The following is a 25,276-nucleotide window of genomic DNA, read 5'->3' on the forward strand; positions in this document are numbered from 1 at the left end:
AACTATAGGCATAGTTACTTTGTTATCAACCACTCTGCTAAGCGGAGAGAGTGGTGATGGCCTTTAGCTCACCTACATCTTCATATTCATTACTAGTATTATCGGTTACCCAAAATTTTGTATTTGTTGTTTTAGTATTAGGTATTGCGTGACTGGAAACACACCTTTGGGTTGGGCTTTATCTTGAGCCAACCGTTAGGTTAAATTATTAACGGATTGTAGAAGTTGTTGGTTAGATTGAGCCATGGTTTGGAAAAGTTTTGGCTCACTTGTATGAAGGTGTCAAGACGATCCGGTTGTGTGGGTGTAGTAGTCACGGGTGGTGTGATTTGGAACTATTTCACGTGAATTATTTATGGGTGGATTTTGATAGTTATTATTTCTTAGGAACGATACCTCTATTAGCATTATAATTATTATAACTACCTTGACTTTGTGCTTGACCTTGTCGAGGTTGCACTTGGTTTTATAATTATTGAAATTCCCGACCACATCCTTGTCGTGAGTGGGGCTTGGTTAAAGCCGTCGTAGGCCTAACATATTGATTATTGTACCCTTGAGGTGTGGCGTGTTGGTTATTTCTCCAACCGAAGTTGGGATTTTGTCTCCAAGGGCGTTAGGTTCACTATTAATAGAACAAGCCTGTTCATAGGCTATAGTGATGGGAGTCGGGATGCTCGGGGCTCCAACCGAAACTACATGGATTTGAATTTACATTCATGATGGGGATAGGCTTTTGTTGAACGTAAATGGCCTCTACCTTTTTAGTGAGTGATTCGATTAGAGTTTTAAGCTCGAATCGTGTTTAATTTCAAACATACGGCGGCCTTAATCAGTATTTAATGAACTAGCGGGCGGTGGATATCATCACTACCCCGTTGTTATTTCGCTTAGTTTGATCCTCTAAAATTTATAAGCCTCCTCGAGGCTCCTTTGTTTAAGAAACTACCCCATTCATTATGTCTAGGACTTCTTTATGGTGGTGTAGAAGTCCTTTGAAAAGGCACGAACTAACGTGTCTTTCGCTAAGTTATAATGTGGACACTCTATAAGGAGATCGGTGAAACGATTCCAAGCCTCACGAAAATGATTCATGAGGATTTTGTCGAAAGAAATGAATCTTGGAAAGCATCTCGTCCGTCTTTAGGGGTGGGTAAAAATGTTCCATAAACATTTGAACAAGTTTAGCCCATGAGTCCACGAGAATTAGGCGTTTGGGGGCGCTTAACCAAGGCGCCGCCTTTATCGGCTAAGGTGAAAGGGAATACCCGAGTTTAATTTGTTCGCACCAACCGTAGGATGGTGGAATGTTGTTAGGACTTAGTTCAATCCTACGCGATGTGCTAATAAGGTTTTTCATGAAAACGGGTAACAAATTAAAATATTTGGGGATTCGAAATCCCCCAATCGGTCCGCTAACGATGCAAGATTTGGGGCTATCGCTCAAGGCTTTGTAGAAGTCGAGAGAGGAGAGTCTCTTCTTCGTCGGGCATTGTGCCGTGATGTGTGTGAAATAGTAGCTAGAGGTGTAGTGGGTGGTATACTAGATAGACTTGTTTGTTGGCGTTGTTGTGTAATTACGTTTTTGTGTTTTTGTTCGCCGGACCTTAATCTCATACAAGGCTAAAACCAAACTTAGCTAAACACATCAACACTCCAAACAATTACGATATACTAGTATAAAACTCTAACGGGGAGATCGCGAGGTGTGGAAGAAAGGAATACCTGATTGCGTCCTTGCTTCGCTTTTATGAATAGCGTCTTGTTTTCTGGCGTGTTAAGTATGTATATATAATGAGGTTAGAACACCTAAAAAAATTTGAAAAATCAAAGTTCGAGTCAAAACCGTAGAATTAGGAAAAATTAACAAAGGGCTGGTGCGCGCATAGGGCGCGATGTCGCTCGGGTAATTTTCAAATTACAGTGTTTTTAGGGTGGTCGCTCCCGTATGGGGCGGGTCATGCTTTCGATGTTGTTATTTATAGAGTAGTGCGCTCCTTCCGGCTGGCGTGGCGCTTCGGTGTAATTCTCGCTGAAATTTTTCAACGATGAAACGGAAAGCCACAGTATGAATCAAACATGGGTGGGTGGGTGAAATGGGACTTTTAAGAAAAGTACTTACACTATGAAAACAATGCGAAAGTGCAACTAAGATGGCAGCGGCGCCATTTGATAAAACATAAAATGAATAGTTTTACCTACGAAATAAAGCGATGAAACTCTAAACATAAGTAAAACTAAAACTAGCTTATTATGCCTATATGCTTATCAAAGATTTCTACTCTCAATCCTATGAGATATAGTGGAGTAGAGTGATTCGTTCCACTCCTAGTCCTTCCGCATGCTGTGTTCTCTAAGTATAAGTACTCTACTTAAGGTCTAATGAGAGATTTACGAAAAGGCAACTAGACTACGATGCAACTACCCACAAGATGCAACTAGTCGGTTATCAAAATAACTAAGGGAATACTACGTTGATTCGATGATAAGGAGTTAGAGGGGGATTGATTCCACCTTAACTCGACTTAATCCTATTAACGACGAATCGTCATAATCCGAATTGAACTGCTTTGCAGAACAATTGGTTCTTCCTAATCCCTAATTACACATGGCATTCCTACCAATTCATAACTAGCATGTGAATGATTAAACCCATTCTCATGGTGAACTAATCGTTTCTAGAGTGAAAAGGAAATTACGACGATTCTACGATAGTCGGAATCAAGCTTTCATCAAGGCTTCTCAACCCCTCTAATGGAGGTTTAGCCGAGAATCATTACGCAATCATTTCCGATTAAAGTTAAACTAAACATGATATAAAGAATTGAAATTTACTAATCTAAATTAAACAATAATTAAAATCTAATTAATAACTAAGAATTAAATAACAAGTAGTAAATGAATCAGATCTAACACAAATGTAAATGACAAGAATCGAAATTTAACAACTAGCTATTTTATTAATCAAACTAATTAAGAGTAATGATTCTAATAGTTTAATCTAAAACAAGAATTGGATTTGAAATTAAACTTAATTAAAACAATTAAATCTAGATCTAGAAGCTACTCTAATGGCTACTTTCTATTCTAAGCTCCTTTATTTTCTAACCTAAAAATCTACTATTCTCTACTAAAAAATCTACCATTAACAAAGAGCTAAGTTTTTGTTTTTATACTTTCAGATCCAAAAATCGTGCATGGGCTTGGAGCCATGTTTTGGGCCAGAGAATCAGGCCCAAAACCCAATTCTTTCAGTCCAAAAAGGCCTTTTCAGCTGCAGTTGGCTTCAACAGACTTTTCGTCCACTTCTGCTCCTCTGATTGGATCACGGATTAGACCATTGGAAAGCTCTTTCCGAGCCGGTCGTTTTGACATAAAGTAGGCCCCATTCCGAGGTCTGAGTCCAAAGATATGGCCTTCGGAAGTTCTGCTGACTTTGTGTGATGTTTTTGCCCGCGTCGACTTTTCAGCTTTTAACCGGGCTTTAGAAAGGCTTTGTCTTCTTGAATCTTGGCCTTTAATCACGGAACTCCTTAGTAACCGACTTTTGCTCCTTTATCTCGCTAAAGTGGCACATTTCTGCACATAATGGACTTTGAAGCCTGAAATGCATAAAAACACGTAATTAGTGTTAACTCTTAATTATTACTCACATAATTGGTCTAAAAGTATGTCTGTTACAGGGTTAAAACTACAGTTTTGGGCTCTTATCATTTACTCACTACCGTATACAAGTACTCCTGAACACAACAACACCTATTTATCAAAGCTAAACTTTTGGTGCCAGTAACTCAATATACCGAAAGTCTCTGATTAAACAAATAATTTTGATCTCAAAGTTCTATATCATTATAGAGAATTAAATGCACAACTAATCTAAACCATAGTAATAAATCAATTATATGAAAATAAGGTTTAGACTACTCACCCGAAATTGAATTTGCAAAAGAATACCCATATATGCTTCTTTTTCTCCAATCCCTTTTCTTCTTCTTCCCCTTCTCTTTATTTCTTTCAATCAAAAATATTCTTTTTAATAGAGACTAGGGTTTTATTTTTGAATAATGAGATTTTTACAGAGGAAATTCGCAAGTATTGTTTATTCAATGTTTTAAGTCTGTTTAAGTTAACCTATGGGCCTCAAATGGGTCTAAAAACACCCAAGGTCTATACCTATATGAATGGGTACATTTTAACAGTGTTTTCAAGCCCAAAAATGATTCTAAAATACCCACACAAGTTCTAACAAACAATTCATGTAAAAACAATTTTAAAAAATCAACAACAACCAAACAAATTCTAGAATAAATTAGACTTCATAATATAATAGTTATTTTCAATTCAAATAATGTAATTTATGTTGTTTAAAAATTGGGGTTGTTATAATATACACACCTTAAAGGAATCTCGTCCCGAGATTCTAGGAAAAAAGTAGATTAACCAAACAAACATATGCCAAACAATAATTTTTCTAAGTTAACTGATCATATCTCAATGACTGAACTTTATGTGATAATCTAAAACATGCCAGCAATATTAATTACACTTCATTTACAACTTGCACCAAAATGTCATGATAAACAAATATTAAAAATGAGATATATGTGTATTCTCAAGTATACACACCTTAAAAGGAATACACATAAACAATATCATATATTCTTATATGTAAAAATATATAAACACAACTCACATGATGAGAAACACCACCTTTTACAAAAACTATGAGACCAAAGTCCAAAACAAAACAAACACGAAACCAACAAGGAAGTTCAACACCACAAAGAAGCATCCTACTACCTATTACCACAATCCGAGGATCACCTAGACATTTTTATTATAGGCTAACCTAAGCTCTGATACCAAACTGTCACATCCTAAATTTCCAGAAAATTAAAAATAGGGAATTATCCACACCCTATTCCATCTTCTAAAAATCCAGGATGAAACAAAACCCTAATAACCTATTATCAACCACGATATTAAAATATGAGATTAAATTAAAACCAAACGAACAACTCTTAATGTACAAATTCAAAAATTTACTAAACCACTCTATTACATCTATTTCAAATCAAGACTTCATACTTCATAAAACTTATACCAGTAAGACTCCAAGAGTGAAACCCAATCAAACGTCTTCATCCGCTGCATTCCATAATCTATGTTCCCAAGAACACACCCACGTTGCAAAACAAAGCAAACATGGGTCAGCAAATTGAATTTGCTGGTATGAGTAAGACTAAAAATATAAAATAGTTTCATACTTTAATTATTCAAACAACACTTTATATGTACTCATAACTTAACCATTCTCAGCTTGGAAGACAGGTAGTTCCGTCATTTCAACCGGCATAGTTTCTTCCCAAGCAAGTCATCCATTATATTAACTCATTATAATAACTTAGTAATTGAATTAAATCTTACCGATATCCACTACTGTATAAGGGTAGGATAGCGTCCCTGCATAAAATATCATTAAGTCCTACCCTCCTGCAAAACAAAGTTAGGTTTCCCAAACCTAAACATTTAATTCGTACATCTACTTCTCTCACCATAACCATGAGAATATACAATCTGACATAATATATCACCCCACTGTATCAATTATATCACGTTAACAATATTTACATTCCTTTGTAAGAAATCATATGTATCATATCATAATACACAACCAATCATATATAATAACTCACTCATACATACAGCCAATATTTTTCTATGCTTAAATTACTAAGAACAGTTCTGAAATTCTGAAAATCAAAACCCTATAACATGAATCCAATGACTTCACATCATTCAAAACAGTTGCAGGCCTATATAATACTACCAATCAATCAATAAACACATGGTTTACTCACTACCGTATACAAGTACTCCTGAACACAACAACACCTATATATCAAAGCTAAACTTTTAATGTCAGTAACTCAATATACCGAAAGTCTCTGATTAAACAAATAATTTTGATCTCAAAGTTCTATATCATTATAGAGAATTAAATATGCAACTAATCTAAACCATAATAATAAATCAATTATATAAAAATAAGGTTTAGACTACTCACCTGAAATTGAATTTGCAAAAAAATACCCATATATGCTTTCTTTTCTCCAATCCCTTTTCTTCTTCTTCCCCTTCTCTTTATTTCTTTCAATCAAAAATATTCTTTTTAATGGAGGCGAAGATTTTACTTTTGAATAATAAGACTTTTACAGAGAAAATTCGCAGGTATTGTTTATTCAATGTTTTAAGTCTGTTTAAGTTAACCTATGGGCCTCAAATGGGTCTAAAAACACCCAAGGTCCATACCTATATAAATGGATACATTTTAACAATGTTTTCAAGCCCAAAAATGATTCTAAAATGCCCACACAAATTCTAACAAACAATTCATGTAAAAACAATTTTGAAAAATCAACAACAACCAAACAAATTCTAGAACAAGCTAGACTTCATAATATAAGAGTTATTTTCAATTCAAATAATGTAATTTATGTTGCTTAAAAATTGGGGTTGTTATAGGGATAGAACGAGACTCGTTGTTCCCCAATATCGAGGCAACATACGCCAAAGAATCTACGTGCTTATTTTCGGATCGAGCCAACTGATAAAACTGAATGTTCTCAAACTTGCCCTGAATACCCTTCACCAATTCTAGGTATTTGGCCATTCGTTCGACCCTAGCCTCATATCCTCTATCAATTTGGAATACAACCAGCTGTGAGTCACTCAAAACTGTGAGGTGTGTTAGGCCAAAGTCGAGAGCTATTGTGAGGCCAGCAAGTGTCGTTTCATACTCTGACTCATTGTTATAAGCATTCCAACCTAATCAGATGGAGTTCTCCAGTCGCATGTTGTCAGGAGTAACTAACACAGCTCCCACCCCCGCGCCTCTATCTTTTGAAGATCTATCCACAAACAGTCGCCATCCAGAGCTCGACTCCCATGGGTCTGGATGGGTATTTGGAGATTCAGGCAGGATACCATCATCTGAACTGGGGGTGGTTGAGTTGTACCTAGTGTAGGTCATTGGGAAATCTTCCAAGAATTCTGCTAGTGCCTAACCCTTCTCTAAGATTCCTGGGACATAGATAATGTTATACTCTGACAATTGCACGGACCATTTAGCTAACCTCCCTGATATGTTCGGCCTTTCCAGAACTGATCGTAACTAGTATTCTGTGATTACCTGGATAGTGTGGGACTGGAAGTACGGTTGTAATTTCTCTACTGCAAAAACAATGGCTAAAGCAACTTTTTCGATTTTAGGATATCTTGTTTCTGCTGGTAGAAGCGTTCGCCTCAAGAAATAGACAGGTTTTTCAACCTTCTTTTCATCCACACGTATCAATATAGAACTGATACCATAGTCAGATGAACAGAGATAAAGACCCAAGACTTCTCCCTCAACTGGTTTGGAAAGGATTGGTGGTGCCCCCAGGTACATTTTGAGCTGATCGAATGCTTTTTGGCATTCTTCTATCCATGAAAATGAGGTATTCTTTTGTAGTAACTGAAACAGAGGTTTGCACTTATCTAAACTCTTAGAGACGAACCTGTTCAGAGCTGCTAGCCAGCCTGTAACTTTTTGAACCTCTTTCTTATTGTTAGGTGAAGACATTTCTATAAGCGCTTGGATCTAATCTTGATTTGCCTCGATTCCTCGCTTAGTAACCAGATACCCTAAAAACTTCCCTGGTGAGACAGCGAAAGGACATTTCGCAGGGTTGAGTTTCATGCGATACTCTAGGAGAACGTCAAATATAAGTTTCAAGTGGGAGAGACGATTTCCCTGTTTCAGGCTCTTGATCAAGAGATCATCTACATACACCTCCATAATGTCACCTATCAATCTTTCAAATATTTTGTTCACCAGACGCTGGTACGTGGCCCCCATATTTTTTAGTCTGAATGGGATGACCTGATAACAGTATGGGTCATCCTCGGTTGTGAAACTTGCATGCTTGTGGTCTTCCTCATGTAATGGGATCTGGTTATAGCCAGATAACCCATCTGTGAAAGATAACAATTCATGTTCAGCCGTCGCATCTACCAATTTGTCAATCTGTGGTAGAGGGTAACTGTCTTTTGGACATGCACGGTTTAGATCCATGAAGTCGATATATATTCTCCATGACCCATTCTTCTTACATACTGGGACAATATTAGAAATCCAAGTGGGAAAATTGATTTCCCTGATAAAATTAGCTGCCTTTAGTTTTTCAACTTCGGCTTTTACCACTTTGGATTTGTCAGCACCTATCTTTCTCAGTTTCTGCTTGACCACTACTTAATCACTATGGACATTGAGCTGGTGGCATGCCACATGGGGTCAATCCTAGCATTTCTTCAAATGACCAAGCAAACACGTCTTTGTGTTCTCGAAGGAAATGTATTAGAGCGTGACGCTCTTCATAACTCAACAAGGTACCGATGAAAGTGGTTTTTGGCGATCTGCTTCCCACAATTTTCACTTCCTCTAACGGCTCCAGTGACGGGGGATCCTCCCTCTCTCTTGAGACCAGGTCTGGGAGAGGTAGATCCAACTGTAATTGCTATTTGGTGAGTTGCCCCACCTCTATTGGTTCAAAAGGGAGTGGGGACTGCTTCATCGCCAGAGCGTAGCATGCTTTGGCAGCCACCTAATCTCCTCTGATTGTCTCAATTGTCCCATTATACGGGAACTTCAGACATTGGTGATAGGTGATGGGAACAGCTCGGAGTCTGTGCAGCCAGGTCCTGTCCAAGATCTTGTGATAGGGTGTGTTAGCTTTTACCACAACAAAATTTATGATGAGAGTTACCAAACCAGTAGCTACAGGTAGTTGGATCTCCCCAACTGTTAGAGCTTTCTCCCCACTAAATCCATATAGGTTGGAGTTGGTGGCGACCATCTCAGAATCAGGAATCTACAGCTTTTTGAAGGCGCCATAGTATAACACATCTACTGAGTTGCCTGGATCAACTAATATGCGATGCAAATCATAATCTCCAAAAGGAATTGTCAGAATAAGTGCATCCTCATGTGGGCTCTGGATGCTAGAACTGTCAGCCTCAGTGAAGAGGATAAGCAGATCTTTATGGGGTACCCCATTGACATATGCCCCCATAGTCAGTTCGCTGTTCATGATCCTCATTTGCTTGGCGATGCACATTTGATAACGCGCACCCTTTTCAGTGACCTGCCCACTTTGTTTGCTTTTCTTTCTGGAAATCATATTTATCTAGAGGCGACCATTGAGCGGTCTAGTACCTGGGGATCCTGAACTGACGTGCTGATCACTGACGTGCTGATCTCCTCAGGTTATACTGCGTTCGCCTGTTCGTGTGCTACAAACTACTTTAAATACCCCCTTTCAATCAGATCCTGTAGTTCATTTTTCAAGGTCTTACAGGCTCTGGTGTTGTGACCCTTACTCTTATGGAACTTGCAATAGGTCATTTGGTCTCTGGTACCCAGGGAGCCTAGCTTAAACAGAGCTGGCCATTTGAGGTAACTCTGATTCTTGATCGAGTCCAGAACCTTATCTGGCATTTTGTTCAAATAGGTGAAGTTTCTATCCATCGAGGGAAGAGCTTTTTCAGCTCTTTCCACACGTGGCTTCTTCTGTGATTTTCCATCTGCATTACTAGCTACATTTTAGTACTGTCCTCTGAACATTCGTCCCTTTGATGGGGATTCAGCCCTTCGGCGGCCACGATGACGGTCTCTCTTCAGTTTTTGAGGGGAAGAGTTCCCTTCTCGAGGGGCTACAGGAGCTGTTCGATTAGCCTTTTTTGCTACCTGACGTCTGTTCAGGACATCCTCCTCCCACCCTACATGAGTCTCAACCCTATCTTGGAGTTCCTCTAAATCACGGGGTGGTTTCCTGGAGAGGGATCCGAATAAGGTGTTGTTTTCATCCAACCCTGGTTTGAAAGCTATTATGGCAGTCTGTTCATCGCAAGACTCTATCTGGATTTGAAATTTCCATGAATCGTTGCATGTAGGACCTCAATGCTTCTCCATCCTTTTTCTTGATGTTGAACAATGCATCGATCCGCTTTGGTTGGTGCTTGTTGCAAAAGTACCTGTCTATGAAGGTCCTAAACATTTCTTCTGAGGACCTGATCTGACGCTCAGGCAACCTGTGGTACCACTGGAGCATAGATCCAGTCAGGGAAGCTTTGAACTCTTGGCACATGACGTGGTCATACCTTTCATATTGTCCCATAGTTGCTCGACATTTGAATACGTGATCCACCGGATCTAACTTGCCATTGAAGACACTAAACTTTGGTTGCCAGTAACCATGGGGGTAAGGCTTTCTCATTATTAGAGATGCAAAAGGAGATCCTCCTGCCATTATAGCGGATTGAACAAGGGAGTCTTGCACTTTTCTCCCCTTGCCTATCATCTGATGCATTTAATGGATCATGTCATTCTTCTCAGACTCCCATGCAGTTTCTTTGGTAGAATGCTTCTTGATCTGAGCTCTTTTTCAGTGTCGAGGGTCGACATCACAATCCTGGTCAGTTGACTCTAGTTCGGATGATGTATCCAAGTCCTCATCTGGGTTACTATATTTCGACTCAGATGTCTCACATCGAACTAGACCCCTACGCCTTGGGTTCCTTGCACGACAACCTTCTGGAAGGTCGTCATCATCAAGATCGATGAGTGGCTCCTTCCCTGTGTTGGATTGATACAAATGCCTCAGTAGCTGTACTTCTCGTTCAAGATTGCTTCTTTGTTGTTCCAGAGCATGTACTGGCCTGAACAGACTCTGGGTTGGTGAGGATAGCATTCTCACCATCTTAACTCTCCTCTTGAGCGTTATTCCTGGGGCCTGCACCGGGAGCAGCTGGTCCGTCGGTGCTGGTCATAAGTCTTTGGAGGGGGTTATTCGCATCATGGTGACCGGCATTCTCCCCCCCCCCCCTTCAGGTATCTCGTGCTCTTCTTCTCTCACAGCGACGCTACACATGGTTGCGCTACCCTTTGTTTTCTTTACTCCTGCCATCACAATGATAAGAGTTTTTAAACTAAATCAGTTGTTTGGAATGAATGTTTACCTGATGCCGTCCCCACAGATGGTGCCACAAGATGTAGGGGAATTTCCAAGTATCCCCTAATCTTCCTCTGTGCCTTGTGATCTAGAAGCTTTTACTGAGTAAAGAAGTGATAAGATGATTGTGAGTTCAGGGTTGAACCGCCTGGCGGCTGCCTACGTATCTCCTTGTTTATTTAGGAGAATCGAACCCTATCTTGCGTAGTTCCTAAGAGAGAATCTATATGGTTTATATAGGAAGATCTTTGAGAGTCCTAAGTTTAAGGCTGTCCTCACCGCTTGTGAGTTCTCTTCCATCTTTGGACTCTACCTTCCTATTAGGAATTCTCTCCTTATAGAATTCTGAATCTAGACCATATCTTATGAGAGGTAGGTTTCCTTGCTGATCATAATGTCTTATCATATATGGGAATATTATATCTAAAAGGTAACTCTTACAGATATACCATCACGATTCCTTCCTTATCATCAAAGATCGCCCTCTTCAGTTTCTTTCTGTTCAGGAACTGTCCATATCAGTTCCTAACGACTTGGAGAACTGTTATGTTTAGAGGTGGTCAATCACGTGCCTGGAACATGTCCACTAAACACTCGTGCTAAGCACGAGATCACTTATTCACAGACCTAATCCGGTGGTCCTCGTCTCATTCTGGACATCTATAATCTTAGGTTATTTCCAATACACGTGTCATCTATCCATTGACGAGAAATCCCCCTTACACTTAGTAACACACAAGTATCCTCTTACACTTTGTAGCGAGGAGGTTTAGAAATTACCGTCCAAGGTGTGCGTACATAACCCTTGGGGTGAAGGCGACGTTGGCTAGCGCTTGATCTGAGAATCAGGCCCAACCTTTCGAGCTTTACCCTATTTTAAGTTACAATAAAAGTCCACTTAAAAATCTCACAAGTTGGGTTTTTGACAATTTATATAACTTTGCCTTTAACTAGTTTTATACTAATCTAAAACTAATATTAACTAGTTTAAGGGCCCAAACTTAAAACTAAACTAATATTATACTAATCTAATTAACTAGTTTTAGATTAATCCCTTAGATTAACTAAAGTCAAATGGACTTAGAGTGTTGATTACCAAGTTGATCCATAGTGGATGAGCTATGATTCTCTCCTTGCCTCACACACTTGGACTTCCCAAGGCAATTAAAACTCTAATCCCTTGGTAAGTGTATAACTTTAACCAAGTTTAACTCATGTTCATCATAAGAAATCAATCAAAAACCACTTTTCCTAATTTTTTTTCGTTTTTCTTTTTATTTCTAACTATTACAAACAAGTTCCACTAATTTATCCTACTCTATTACACAATCTGGGCTCGGTGTACCACTGTTCATCAAAAACCAACCACGCAGCCAAAAAACTGGACCCACGTCACTGGAGGTGACTGGGAGGTCGCCCCCGGCTAGCCCGCAGTTGTCCGCGCGGACGCCCCTTGACTCCGGCCAAGGTCGATCGTCTTCCAACTACTTCTTCAGCTCCTCTTTAGGTTCTTGGTTCCGTACCCTAATTTGTAAGAAAATAGATCAGTAACAAAATAACAGCGAAATAAAATGATGAAAAATAAAAGAAATAGAAATGAAAGGGTGAGAAGGGTGCTTCCTCCTTAGGTGCTCAACCAAGCTCTTCTCCTCAATCAATCCCCAGTAGCGGCACCATTTGAAGTTGTAGATTGTAGAAAGTATACTTCAAAGATTTGTAAGAAGTTGAGGTTCATCCTAGATTGTTTAGAGTTGAGAGATTGGGAGTTTAGGGAAGAAAATAGACTCCTAGTTTAGGACTTTGCTAGTTTAGTTGTGAATGAAAACATTGAAAAGCAAGTTGTTGAAAATTGAAATGACTCAAAACATTGAAAGCAAATGATTGAATGAAAGATTAAAACAAGAAGAACAAGGAAATATTGATTGATTGAAATAAACAAGATAAAATAACAAGATTGAAATACAAGAAAATAAATAACAATAAAGTAAAACTTGAATTGAAAAACAAGACTAGAAAAGTAAAGCAACCCAAATGGTTTGGATCATAATACAATGGATGGTTTGTCTCTCCCTTTCTTTTTGTTTATATACCCTTCCTTTTGTCAATTACAGATTTGCCCTTCTCCATTAGTCTTGAGACACCTCACATCACCTTTTGCTTTTGTTTTTGCTTTTGCTTTTGCTTTTGCTTTTTGATTTCTTTCTCACCAAGATAGGTTTAGGAGAAGACCTACTTTTGAGTTAAAGACATCCATCTTGGGTATTTAGAGTTGAGGACCTTTGACTTTTGTGTTTACTTTTTCAGCACTTTTTCCTAGCAACTTCTGGTCTTCATATTAGGCATGATTAAGGCTCCTTTTGGTGCTAAGACACTACTTTTCTGATAATTAGTCAAAATATCTCCATAACCTGAAAAGGCAATAAAAGCTATGAGTTGCCTTTTCGTTAAGCATAAGAAAGGCTGTAATGCAATAATAAAATGGTAATAAAACGCATATTTGGGAGATGATCAATATCTTGCCTTCCAAAACAATGTATAACATTTCCAAAGCCCAAACAAAGTTATCTTCCTTCTCTGAATCTAAATATGCAAAAGCAATAGCAAACTTCTTCATCGTAGACGCAAACCCAACAATTTCTAGCAATGGCAGATTGTGAAGATTAGTCATGTAGGTACAATCAATAATCAACACTTCCGGAAAACACTTGGCCAACTTAATTGATCTCGAATAAGCAAAAAAAAAAGATCATTGCAATCTCCTGTAATCATGTTCTCTCTATGAGACTCATAGTAATCGCGCTCGTCCAACATCTTCAATAATTGTTGCATCTGTGATCTCCCTTGCAATTTTGTAAGACGATGTTTTGCTTGAAAATTGTAGATGGTACTTAGGGTTGACAAATTCTCTAGGTCTTCCCTTTTCAAAGCATTTAAAATTTCTCTTGGTTTAACTCCAGCCTCAGACATCTCGATCACAAACATTTCTTCATCTGGTGTTAGCCTTCCCACAAAAGAATGGCATGTAAGATTTTCAGCAAGACAGTGATTATGAGTTCCATAAACTATTACCACTTCCTATCCGCCTTGATTACGCTGATAACCCTTCAACTTAAATGAACACTTGCACTTTTTCATTCCTGTTTGTCGAGGGAGTTTCATGGATAGCTTGTATCGATCTATCTTCTTTGGTTTTTAAGGTCTAAAAGCACCACCTTTCTCATAAGTTAAAAGCACCCTAGGTCTTCGGCCACTTTCAATGCTATCTGACTTTGCAATGATAACCACGAAACCAATTTCTCTTCCTACCTCTCTAGACTAATCAACAAGGTCTTTTCGGTTTTCAAATACCTGCAATCATTTTGTTATAGATTGTATTACATCACTATTCTGCAAAACAATATATTATAAAAGTGTCTTCAAGTTCTTACTGTTGCAGTTGTAAATGCGTCAGTCGTATCCAGACAAACAAAATTAGAGTTTTCTATCGGGCTTCTTGCTCTTCATTTTCTTACTCATAATTCATTTGAAGCAAAGACAATGCATTTGGAGATGCACTACTAATAGGATGAGGATGTTCAAAGTAAAAAATTTATCAAAAAAAATATGGTTTAGGTTTTTTATACTCAATATACACCCAAAAGAAATAGCATTTTACTTAATATTGCAAACAAACTCACATTTTTGTATAGTGTTTGTACCTCTTCATTGTAGCAATCCAAAGTATAATAGTCTTATGAGTTCTCCCATTCGTCAAAATTTGATTTTAGATTTTTTTTTCTTCATACTCATTCGATTGGTATTCATCCTCATTACTTTGGTATGGTTTATTCAAATCAAAAGTGAGTACGTGTTTGCATATTTATTGGTGAGATAAAAGAAGAGGTTATTCGAGAAAAAAAAAAAAAAAAAAAAACCGCAGACTTTTTCTTCTACAAGTGAATCACGTTTAGGGTTTAGTATGGGTCCCACGAGTTATATTTAATAAATGACTTGTTTTAGTCAATAAATGTTTTGGATACGTTTAATAAAAAGAATGGTAATTTAGAAAGCTAAATGTGTCTAAAATTATTTTATTTATTTATTTTAAAATTGGGAGACGGGAGTGTTTTTATGGGTGTGTTCAAGATCACCCAATATTTTCCCTACCATTATTTAGAAAAGTCAAATTTATTGTCTTCGAGTCAGTTGACTATTTAATACATAATCAATAATATATTAAAAATTATAAAATAAATAATTTTATTTTAGATATTAAATAAAAATAGTGGTAATACAATTATACCACAACTCAAAAGACGTGCTATGCACTTGTTCTCCAAGAATTTTCAAAATCAAAAGATTGATAATGCGATAAAAAATAAAAGAAAAGGAGATATGTTCAAGTCTTCGTAAATGTTGTACTGTTATAGCGTAGAGAGTAGAGACTGTTGACTTGTTCAAAAAGTCGTGAAAACCTTGGCCCATTCATAATTTCAATTTTGTGCCCACAGCTAAACAGAAATGGATTTGAAGCTTAACAAGAATGAAATACAATGTATAGATTTCACTAAACACCCACAAAACTTAAACCAAGGGAGTGAAAGTTGGAAAATATTATGCACCCAAGTAAGAGAAGCAAGTGAACAATATGGATGTTTCCAAGTTTTATACAACAAGATTCCATCACACCTCAGTCAACATGTATTCAATCAATGCAAAGGGTTATTTGATCTACCTTATGAAACAAAACTCAAGAATCTCAACCCCAAACCTTACTTTGGCTACTTGGGCAAGTCAGATGTGCTCCCTTTTTATGAAGGTTTTGGAATTGAGGATGCACCTTTGGTTGAAGCCGTTCAATCTTTCTCTCACCTCATGTGGCCTCAAGGAAACCCAACGTTTTGGTAATATATCTACCCCCTTCTTGTTGCACTACTTTTTTAATGTTACAAATGGTAATTCAGTTTTGTTGTAATATTGTGTTATTAGTGAAACTATGCATTCTATAAGTATAGAGTTGCAAGAATTGGAGTTGATTGTTATAAGGATGTTATGTGAGACTTATGGAGTGGAAAAACATTATGAGTCGCTGGCGGAGAGTATTCAGGATCTCTTTCGTGTGATGAAATATAAAGTCGAAGGGCGTGTTGATTCAGGCATTGTGCTTGGGGCTCATACTGATAAAGGAACCATAACAATTTTATGTCAAGACGAGGTTCAAGGTTTGGAGGTGCTTTCTAAGGAAAATGAATGGTTACAGGTTGCTCCTCTCAAGGGTGCATTTATAGTTTTCATTGGAGAAACACTTAAGGTATGTGTCTTTGTGCTCTTTTTAATTGTATGATAGAGTTACCTTGGATTTTATATAGCTTTGTTGCCATGTTTACACACACATCCTAAATCATGTTTTGGTTCATGGATTCTTAAGAAACTCGTAAGCTTGGATCTTGCAGGAGTCAATTCATGAAACCTTATGTATGGGCTGCATTCCGCCAACTCATCCCTTAAACCATTTGTAGCCCTCCTGGCATGAGAGAGGATTAGCTCTATCCTAAAATCTAACTTTTGAAGTGGGGATATTTGCGATAGGTTCTCATCTTAAAATCTAACATTTGTAGCCTCACAAAGGAGGTCACAATATTTGAAGCTGGGATATTTGCGATAGGTTCTCATCATAAAACTGCCTTTTTGTTTTTGGATTTTTGATGAATATAAATTTTCATTCGAAGAAAAAGCTATAGCATTATTAACATAGAATATAGGTGAGAGAGGGGAGGGGATCACCAATGAGACAAATGATATGGAATTTCATGGGCAACACAGTTTTCAGTTTCCTCACATGCAGCGCATGTGCATTTGTGTTAGTGCGTTTGGGCATGATATCCCTTCTTCACCTACACTTCCAAGGACACCTATCTTCCAGAAGTATAGGAAGAATACTAGTGGCGTGGTCATCCACATATTCATATTTGGCGCCTTTAAATCGAATGAGGTACATCCATTGCTCGATGGTGCACTGCTAAACATGAGACCTGACATATCAAGGGATGGTGAATATAAAGAGGTGGTGGAGGAACCAGAGGTTCTTAATAATGATTAAGCTGGCAGTGGAGGAACCTGAGGTGCATAATATGGAAGAAGAGGTGGCGGAGGGGCTGGGAGAGCTTACTAGCACAATTGTACAATTGCATGTTCCATGCAAGGAAACGCAAAACTACAATGCAAATTGCATTGTGTATGAATTTCAAAATGATATATCACTTATCTCATTGGTGATCCCCTCTCGTACCTGCTTTTTATGTTATAGCTTTTTTTCTTGAATGAAAGTTCTATTCATTAAAAAATAAACAGTTAAGGGCTTTGAAACACGGACACCGTGAAACGACTATTAGTGAACTGTAGGACTTGGTTACAACACAACAATAAAAAATAAATATATTTTTCGGTCATATATATAAGCAAGTAAAACATTCATGATGTTGTTAATTTATCTTACACACAATTGGCTAAAAGTACCAATTTGCAGATGATAATATTTTGTTATCCAATGTATTTAGTGGGAAGGGTGCCACCTGTCTCACCTGATAAACTCAACTCCTTTCTGTGGGTGGTTACAACTTTGTTGTAGTCTCTCTATTCTACTTAGTCTTAGAGACTACACAGAGAAGGAGACTACCCATTTCTAAATCTAAAATAACTCAAATGGTGGTCCTCCACTTTATAGAGAAATGGAGGCTTCCCAACAAAAGTTTCCATGACTACTGGACCTAACATAATACCATGATTGATCATACAACTACTGGACCTAACGTTGATGTGATGACAACATGACTGAGGTCTTCAACTCTTTTCCTGCTTACATCTCTCTGAACTTAGTTTCTCTTCTTGTAGAATTTGGTGGCTAGTGTGTGGAAAAATAAAAAAGTTAATATAGTATTCTTATACAAAGTTTGCTGTCAAAACTCCTATAAAGGAAGCTAGTAGAGGCTACATAAGTTCAAACTCATAAATAGATTGCTTTTGGGTGTGTGATGTGAAGATATGTTGTGTGAAATTAAGATCTTTTCTGTGTATGGTTATCAAAACCAAGTATGGGGCAAGTGACAAAAGAGAGAGGCCTATGGATGTAACTCAAAACTTTGGGCCTGTGAAGAGGCATTCTTGCTTCAAAGACACTTTTATTTTATATTTTATAGGCCATTGTGGTAGTGGCATATGAGTGCATGACATGGTTTTGGCATGGCAAGTGGCGCATAAACTTTGCTTCTTGGGGTATAATTCTAACTTTTATGGATTTGCTTAAAAAAAGGTGTTGTGTCAAATTCCACGAGTTGGAATGGGAAGTTGGTTGCTTGGAACCTACAATTGATGAAGGAAAATGAAGTGGAGTGAATTCTCGAGATTTCCTTAATAACGTTGTTGGTGATGCTCACGTCTATGACAGGGAGTACATTTGGGCATAGAAACGGTCAAATAAGAATCAGTCCTTTCTTGGTCATTGTATTGCTGTCATCTTTTCAAATATATTCACATTTTAATAGCGATATGGAACGTTGTGGTAAGTCTCCAAGGTAAAATTACTCAGATGGAGCTTAATGTGGGGAGGATTCTCGTCTTAGATAATTTGTGGAAGGGTATGCAAATCCCAGATTGGTGCTGTCTCTGCATCAATGTGGAGGAGACGTATTGCACCTATTGTTGACTTTGTCGTCTCTCTTCCCACATTTGGCTTTCACTCTTCTCATACACAATTAATCCTAGGATTACTGGGTTTGGTGCTCAGTTTTTTTGGCTGCCAGTCTATGCATGCCCTGTTTGGTTGCTATGGTCGGTTCCCTGTCAAGGTAGAATGTGATTGTTAAAATTGAGTTATTGATGTGTATATGGGCTCGGAGCACAAACTGAAAGAAGGAACCATCAGTTCCAAGAATTGATGTTCGATCATTATCATGCCATCCCAACATTTATGTTATGACAGGGAAATAATAGGATTTTGTTTTGGAGACCTCCATCAGAGTTGTTTCATAGTAGACATGTCCAGTTTTCAAGTTGCAGCTGATTGGATGCGTGGGTTTTGGTCACTTAACTCTCTGTTCAAGGAGAGTAAAGACAGACAGTAATTTTTTCATAACTGTACTGTTCATGTAACAGAGAAGCAAGAGGACATGATTGGTTAAAACCTAAGGCTTTTACTTGCTTTTGCTTTTTGTTCTCATCTGTCGAATTAGATAGTCTGAGCAGGCCACCTCCCCTAAGTTATCATTTGGGAAACACGTTTGAGCCTCTAGTTAGTTGTTGGAAATGCTACTTCAGTTTTGATAACTCGAGTTGATCCTTATCTTCTTGTTAAGCTTTTGATGCTTGCGGTCTGTTGCTATCTAGTTCTTGTAGGTTCCTCTGTCTCTCTGAGCTCCCCTTCTGTTAATGATAACTGTTGGCGCCTACGGTGTGTTCATACTCTTGATTGTCCTTGGAGGATGCATGGCTAAGTTCCGACCAATATAGGGAGTGCATTCAGCTGGTTGACTGTCATCCTTGTTCTCTTTCCGTTTAGCTAAATAAATTTTACACTTTACCGACTTAAATCTTTTTGTTTCCTTTAATAAGTTTAATCTTATATATTTATATGTATATTTTTGGATTCTGTAACAAGCTCTTGGAACCATCGACCGACGAAATTATTTCTGTACCTTATTTGAGAAGATCTCAAATTCATAAAGATGAAAAAACAACACAAAGCAAGGTTAATCTAATATTCAATATCAATAAAGGATGAATTCCTTTTTAGTTTTTTTAGTTTTTACATACGATGCAAGATAGTTAGATCTTGCACCAGAATGCCCATGTCTGCGTAAATAGGTTGTGGGGTGGTTTCATATTATTCTCTGTTCACAATATCAGAATATATCCAAGGTGCAGCCTTTTTCTTTTTATTTGTAATGGTTCAATTTGTAATATTCAAGGTGAATCTCGATTGGCGGGGTGGAAAGCTAAGTGCCTTTCTAAAGGAGGAAGATTGACGTTGATTAAATCAACTCTTTTTAATATTCCCAACTATTACCTCTCGTTGTTTCTAATTCTTTTGGGGGTGGTGAAACACTTGGAAAAGTTGTTTAGAAAGTTCCTTTGGGGGAGAAGAGAGCAAATGGGAGGTAAAGGAACCTAGAAATCCGTTTGGGATTACTCTTTGGAGGGGCATAACTAGTAGATGGGATACCTTCGCTAAAGGGTGTACTTTTCTTCCTGGTACCGGGGAGTCTATTTCTTTTTGGAATGATATTTGGGTGGGGAAACCTCACTTAAAGAGCAATATAGTGGTATATACCGTCTTGCTTCGAACAAAAGGTCCCTTGTTTCAGACAATATGGTGAGAGGTGTTAACGGGGTGGAATGGAATGTGCCACCACTTAGAAGGGGACTTAATGATTGGGAGATTGGAAGATATGACAACCTCGTACATTCCATTTACCAAGTTGGTAGGAATTTTGGAGAGGTGGATAAAAGACTATTGATGTGGAATAATAAAGAGGAATTCACGGTGACGTCATTCTATCAAGTTTTGCAAAGGACTATGCTTCAGTGGTGCTTGAGGACAATGAGAGGATCATCAATTTCCCATATAAGCATAAAAACTCTATCCCATTTAAAGTTGCTTTCTTTTGTTGGGGAGCCTACTTGGGTAGGATTCAAACTATTGATAACTTGAATCGAAGGGTATGGATATCGATAATGTATGTTCTTTTTGCAAAATGACGGAGGAGAATGGGGATCATCTCCTTCTCAATTGTCCCTTTGCTTTCAGACTATGGGCACTATTCTTCAACTCATTCAACATTGCGTGGGTGCCTCCATCGAATATCAAGGATGCCTTGGGGAAGGATATTATTTCGGCTTCACTTTCCCATAGAGCCAAATGGGTTGTGGATCATCTTCCTAATGCCATTGTATGGACACTATGGAAGGAGAGGAATTTGAGGATCTTTGAACATAAAGAAAGAAAAATGCACAAGTTTGTATCGCAAGTCAAGGAGATTCTATTTGATTGGGCTTGTGTTAATCCATTGTTTAAGGATGTAAACTTTCTAGACTTTATGTGTAATTGGGATGGGATTGTGAGATGAGTCGGTCTTTGTCATTTGGGAAAATTGGGGTGTGTGTATGGAGTCGAGTAGCTTCTTGCTACTTAGATTGCATAATCTTGTAAATTTATTTATACATAGTAAATTTTACTGATAAAAAAAAAATGGTTCAATTTTTTATTTTCAAGAAGCAATGAAGTGTCCAACTCGAAGACACTTAAAACACTTGTGTCATACAGTTTAAGTATTGTATATTTGAGAACCTGGTTTCATGTATTGTAACCCAATCCTTTTCTGTCTTGAGAGAGAAAATATTCATTCTAAAGTATCCGTGCTTTAATGTTCAACTGATCACACAGTATCTGTGAATCATGCACATTATTTTTGTCCTCCTGTATCTATATTCAAATGATTTGACAGTTAAATGAATAGTTTTGTTTTCTAGTTGTTTTTTGTCTTTATTCTAACTATAATCTCTTACTTAAATTTACTTTGATTTAGGCTTGGAGCAACAAGAGATTACATGCAGCAAAACACAGGGTGGTGTTGACTGGAGACAGAGAGAGGTACTCCTACGCGTTGTTTGCATCACCAAAAGAGGGAGTAATGGTTGAGGTACCTGAGGAGTTAGTTGACAAAGATCACCCTCTACTCTATAAGCCTTACAACTTCATGAATTTCCTCTACCACTTCTATACTAGCGATCTTAACAATGAGAACGCATTAGAAGACTATGCTGGCGTCTGACAGAATCACGCAGGACTTTTATGTATGTCATACATACACTTATGAACTTCTGTTTTTTGCTTGTGTTAAATCTTGAAAGCCGCTCCAATTTAGATGCTGGGAGTTGTTACTAGTAATACTCGGTTGAAGCTTGTTAGCAATTGTTTGTCACTCTGCCAATGAAAATATTTTCTGTGATACAATACTATTTGGTGGATTCCTCATAAACAGAAAAATTTGGTGTAATACAATACTAGTTTGAAATTTGGTGTAGTAGAAAGATATATGAAGACCGTGCTACATCTACCTCATGCTAACAATTGCCTGTCAGATTCCATTGTGAACTAGACATCATTTCCTAAACCTGATAAGGTTTACATGATAAATTTAGGCAAACTCCAACTAAACTAAGATGATCCATTTTAGGAATTTACATGACTTACTAGTGGAAATCATATAAAGGTTCGGTAATTTTATTTTAATTGGGACACCATTATAATATAAAGGTTTGTTTCTGCGTTTGTAACTATTTTAGTGATAAGTGTCATTGTTAGCTTCTTGCTAAGGCAGCTCTACACAAATGGATTGTACAGTATTATTCTTGGAAATCAGATAGATGAAAGTGTCCAAGGAATTCTAAAACCGAGTGGTGGACCAGGGATGTGATTTAATCTCTTGCTGAAAATATTTGGACATTTCAGTAACCTTTTAGGAAAATAATGAATCCTTGTGGGATTTCAACAGTTTAAATATTTCACTCTATAAGAAATCGCAACTACAATTGAAATCCTGTCCTCAAATAAATGAATTATTAAAGGAATTGAGAAATTCTTTTGAAGCAAATTAAGTAAGCATCATATTAAATAGGTAAAGAAATTAATTTCTTTTGATAAATCACCATCTTCTTATTCATATAAATATAAGTAAAGAAATTAATAAATAACAACTTCTTAGTAAACTAGGAAACAGATTAATACAAAATTAATATCAAAATTGGTTTTGTTGTACCACACTTCTAGTATATATATAGAGGACACAATGATATAATCATCTTGAAGAGGGTGATAAGAAATAGGTATCATGAAGGTTGAGAGACATACCATTTCTTGATCTCACTAAAGATCCACAAGACTTAGAAGAAGGGAATGATGGTTGGAAATATTTATGTAACAAAGTGAGAGAGGCATGTGAAGAGTATGGGCGTTTTCAAGTTAAGTACAATAAGATGCCTACACATCTAGTCGAAGAGATGTTCAAGGCATCAAAGGAATTATTTGATCTTCCTGATGATACTAAGATGAAGAACTTGAGTTCTAAACCAGGCCATGGCTACATTGGCAAGATTGATGTACTTCCACTGTATGAGACCTTCGGGATAGAAGACGCAACCACTCTCGAGGTGGCTCAAGCCTTTGCGCAACTCTTGTGGCCTAATGGCAATCCAGGTCTTTGGTAAATCTCTGTCTATATATACTGTTTTTTCTTATATACCAGGCAATGTAATTATGCGCTTGTATTCGACTAATGATACTCTCCTCTTTTTTATGTTGTTCTTTCTTGGTAACCTGTTATCAGCGAAACTGTCTACTCCATCAGCAGTAAAGTACATAATCTACAGCTACTAATTCTGAAAATGGTGATGGATAGTTATGGGGCAGAAAAATACTGCAACTCCTTTACTGAATGCAATTACACCCTCTTTCGTCTAATGAAATACAACACTCCTCAAAGCAACGCCGTAGAAATGGCTCTTCAACCTCACGTCGATAAAAGTACCTTAACAGTTCTGTGTCAAGACTCAGTTCAGGGGCTCAAAGTGCTCTCAAAGGAAGGTGAATGGCTAGGAGTTGCTCCCTTGCCTGGTGAAGCACTCAAGGTATGTGCTTTCTCAATTACATTGCCTAGGTGACTATTCTAGGCTCAAACTCAATTGGTTTACCAGATGTCCTGATCATAAAAGAAATTAGTGGGAAAACTTAAAAAGAATAAAGAGTTAAAGACAAAAGCTAGAAGAGGGCATGCTGTTTGATCCCCTACCTACCTTTCTTACTTTTTTTGTTTTTCTGTTTTTTTTGCTAAAGGTACTCTGTCATAATGAAGGAATAGTTTACAGATATAAAACCATTTGAATATGGACTACCATAACACAACGGCACAACAATCCTTCTGTAATTGCAACAAGATTATGAAATAATTTCTGAAAGCAGTGTAGTGATTATGGCAAAACCATTTATTAATTAACTAAATCTCAAACCCAGAGTATTTCTGAAAATTTTGAAAAGGAAGCTAGGCATTCAACTCAACTATCCCAACCCAAATGGGGCCTTAGATTCTACTGTAAGGATTGCCCCTAAACCTAGTAAATATTGTACATGTGTTCCGTTAACTGTCGGTATTGAGATGACTGCAACTGTCAGTATGGTTACTGACATAACTCAATACTATATTTTTGCTAGAGCTTAGATCTAATACTAAAGTAAGAAGTGCAACCTCTCATTGATTTCCGAGGGTACTCTTGCAATCACAGTCAATTGGCAATGGGTTGCCCAAAACCTAGCAAATATTGTACATGTCACAAACATAAATGACGAGAAACGTTGTATGTTGCTCACTGAATATAGTACCAAAAGCTTTGTTTCTAGCTATCTAGACAAATTGATGGTTTTGATTTCTCTGCATTCCCATGAATTGATTCCGTGTCATGAATAGAGATCTCTGGTGTTTTTTTAGTTTAGCAAAGAATTTCATTTATTAAGTACCGTGTAAAATTATAATTGTGGTGCAATGCTATTAGGCTTGGAGCAATGCGAGACTTCATCCAGCTAAACAGAGTGATGATGAATGGAGACAGACCAAGGTACTGATTTGGATTGTTCTTAATTCCTGAGGAGGGAGTAGTGGTTGAAGTACCTGAGGAACTGGTTGACAAAGAACACCCTCTACTGTATCGACCTTTCAATTACTCTGACTTCTTAAATTACTGCACCTCTAATACTCTTTATGAGAATGTACTAGAGGTCTATGCCGGGGTTTAATAGGAATGTCTGTCTTTATCGATGTGTGTTTTAAAAGCTTAGTTTGGTCCGGTTTACTTTAAAGTTAGAAGAAACAACTGGGATTGTGATGCTTTAGGAGACTTCAGAGAATGTAATGCTATAGAATTTGAAAAATGAATAAATTGCTTTGTTACCGAAATAGAGCATTACGGTAGTTACACAAGTGTTTCTAGACAATTTAGAAAATAAATATTTTACAAGTTATGGCAAAACGATAGCATGTGATCATTTATATATGCTAACAAGTATATATGACACTGATATGAGATGATCCTCAGCAATCCTCAAAGTAGGTAGTCTAGGATGGACGCGCCGCGAAAACTGATGCTTTATGAAGCCCGTTGGTGAAGAAATCCATGGTCTCACTCTCATCTATCGGACCAAA

At 37.6% G+C, this 25,276-nt stretch overlaps 2 protein-coding genes across 3 annotated transcripts; both read left to right on the forward strand.

The window, feature by feature from the left end:
• The first annotated feature begins 15,446 nt into the window (after positions 1 to 15,446).
• On the forward strand, positions 15,447 to 22,099 carry LOC147510776 (putative 2-oxoglutarate-dependent dioxygenase AOP1). 2 transcript variants are annotated; one of them, XM_086602621.1, is made up of 3 exons: positions 15,447 to 15,934; positions 16,020 to 16,341; positions 21,611 to 22,099. In XM_086602621.1, the coding sequence occupies exons 1-3, from the start codon at positions 15,552 to 15,554 to the stop codon at positions 21,854 to 21,856; spliced, it is 951 nt and encodes a 316-aa protein (XP_086458747.1). In that variant the 5' UTR covers positions 15,447 to 15,551; the 3' UTR covers positions 21,857 to 22,099. The 2 variants fall into 2 exon arrangements, with proteins under 2 accessions (XP_086458747.1, XP_086458748.1); XM_086602622.1 differs by having other exon boundaries at positions 15,543 to 15,934; positions 16,046 to 16,341.
• A 39-nt stretch (positions 22,100 to 22,138) lies between these two features.
• Positions 22,139 to 25,030, forward strand: LOC147510777 (putative 2-oxoglutarate-dependent dioxygenase AOP1.2). Its single transcript, XM_086602623.1, has 3 exons — positions 22,139 to 23,287; positions 23,411 to 23,711; positions 24,630 to 25,030. The coding sequence occupies exons 1-3, from the start codon at positions 23,061 to 23,063 to the stop codon at positions 24,720 to 24,722; spliced, it is 621 nt and encodes a 206-aa protein (XP_086458749.1). The 5' UTR covers positions 22,139 to 23,060; the 3' UTR covers positions 24,723 to 25,030.
• Positions 25,031 to 25,276: the final 246 nt, after the last annotated feature.

Source organism: Coptis chinensis, chromosome 3 (assembly GCF_015680905.1).
Source record: "Coptis chinensis isolate HL-2020 chromosome 3, ASM1568090v1, whole genome shotgun sequence".
Classification (NCBI taxonomy): domain Eukaryota; kingdom Viridiplantae; phylum Streptophyta; class Magnoliopsida; order Ranunculales; family Ranunculaceae; genus Coptis; species Coptis chinensis.

Bases quoted from the DNA above. Each gene is read 5' to 3' on its own strand.
- LOC147510777 (XM_086602623.1), top strand. From the start codon at position 23,061: ATGCCTACACATCTAGTCGAAGAGATGTTCAAGGCATCAAAGGAATTA. The intron at 23,288-23,410 runs GTAAATCTCTGT...ACCTGTTATCAG, and splicing joins AATGGCAATCCAGGTCTTTG to CGAAACTGTCTACTCCATCA. The intron at 23,712-24,629 runs GTATGTGCTTTC...CAATGCTATTAG, and splicing joins TGCCTGGTGAAGCACTCAAG to GCTTGGAGCAATGCGAGACT.
- LOC147510776 (XM_086602621.1), top strand. From the start codon at position 15,552: ATGGATTTGAAGCTTAACAAGAATGAAATACAATGTATAGATTTCACT. The intron at 15,935-16,019 runs GTAATATATCTA...TTGTGTTATTAG, and splicing joins CAAGGAAACCCAACGTTTTG to TGAAACTATGCATTCTATAA. The intron at 16,342-21,610 runs GTATGTGTCTTT...ACTTTGATTTAG, and splicing joins TCATTGGAGAAACACTTAAG to GCTTGGAGCAACAAGAGATT.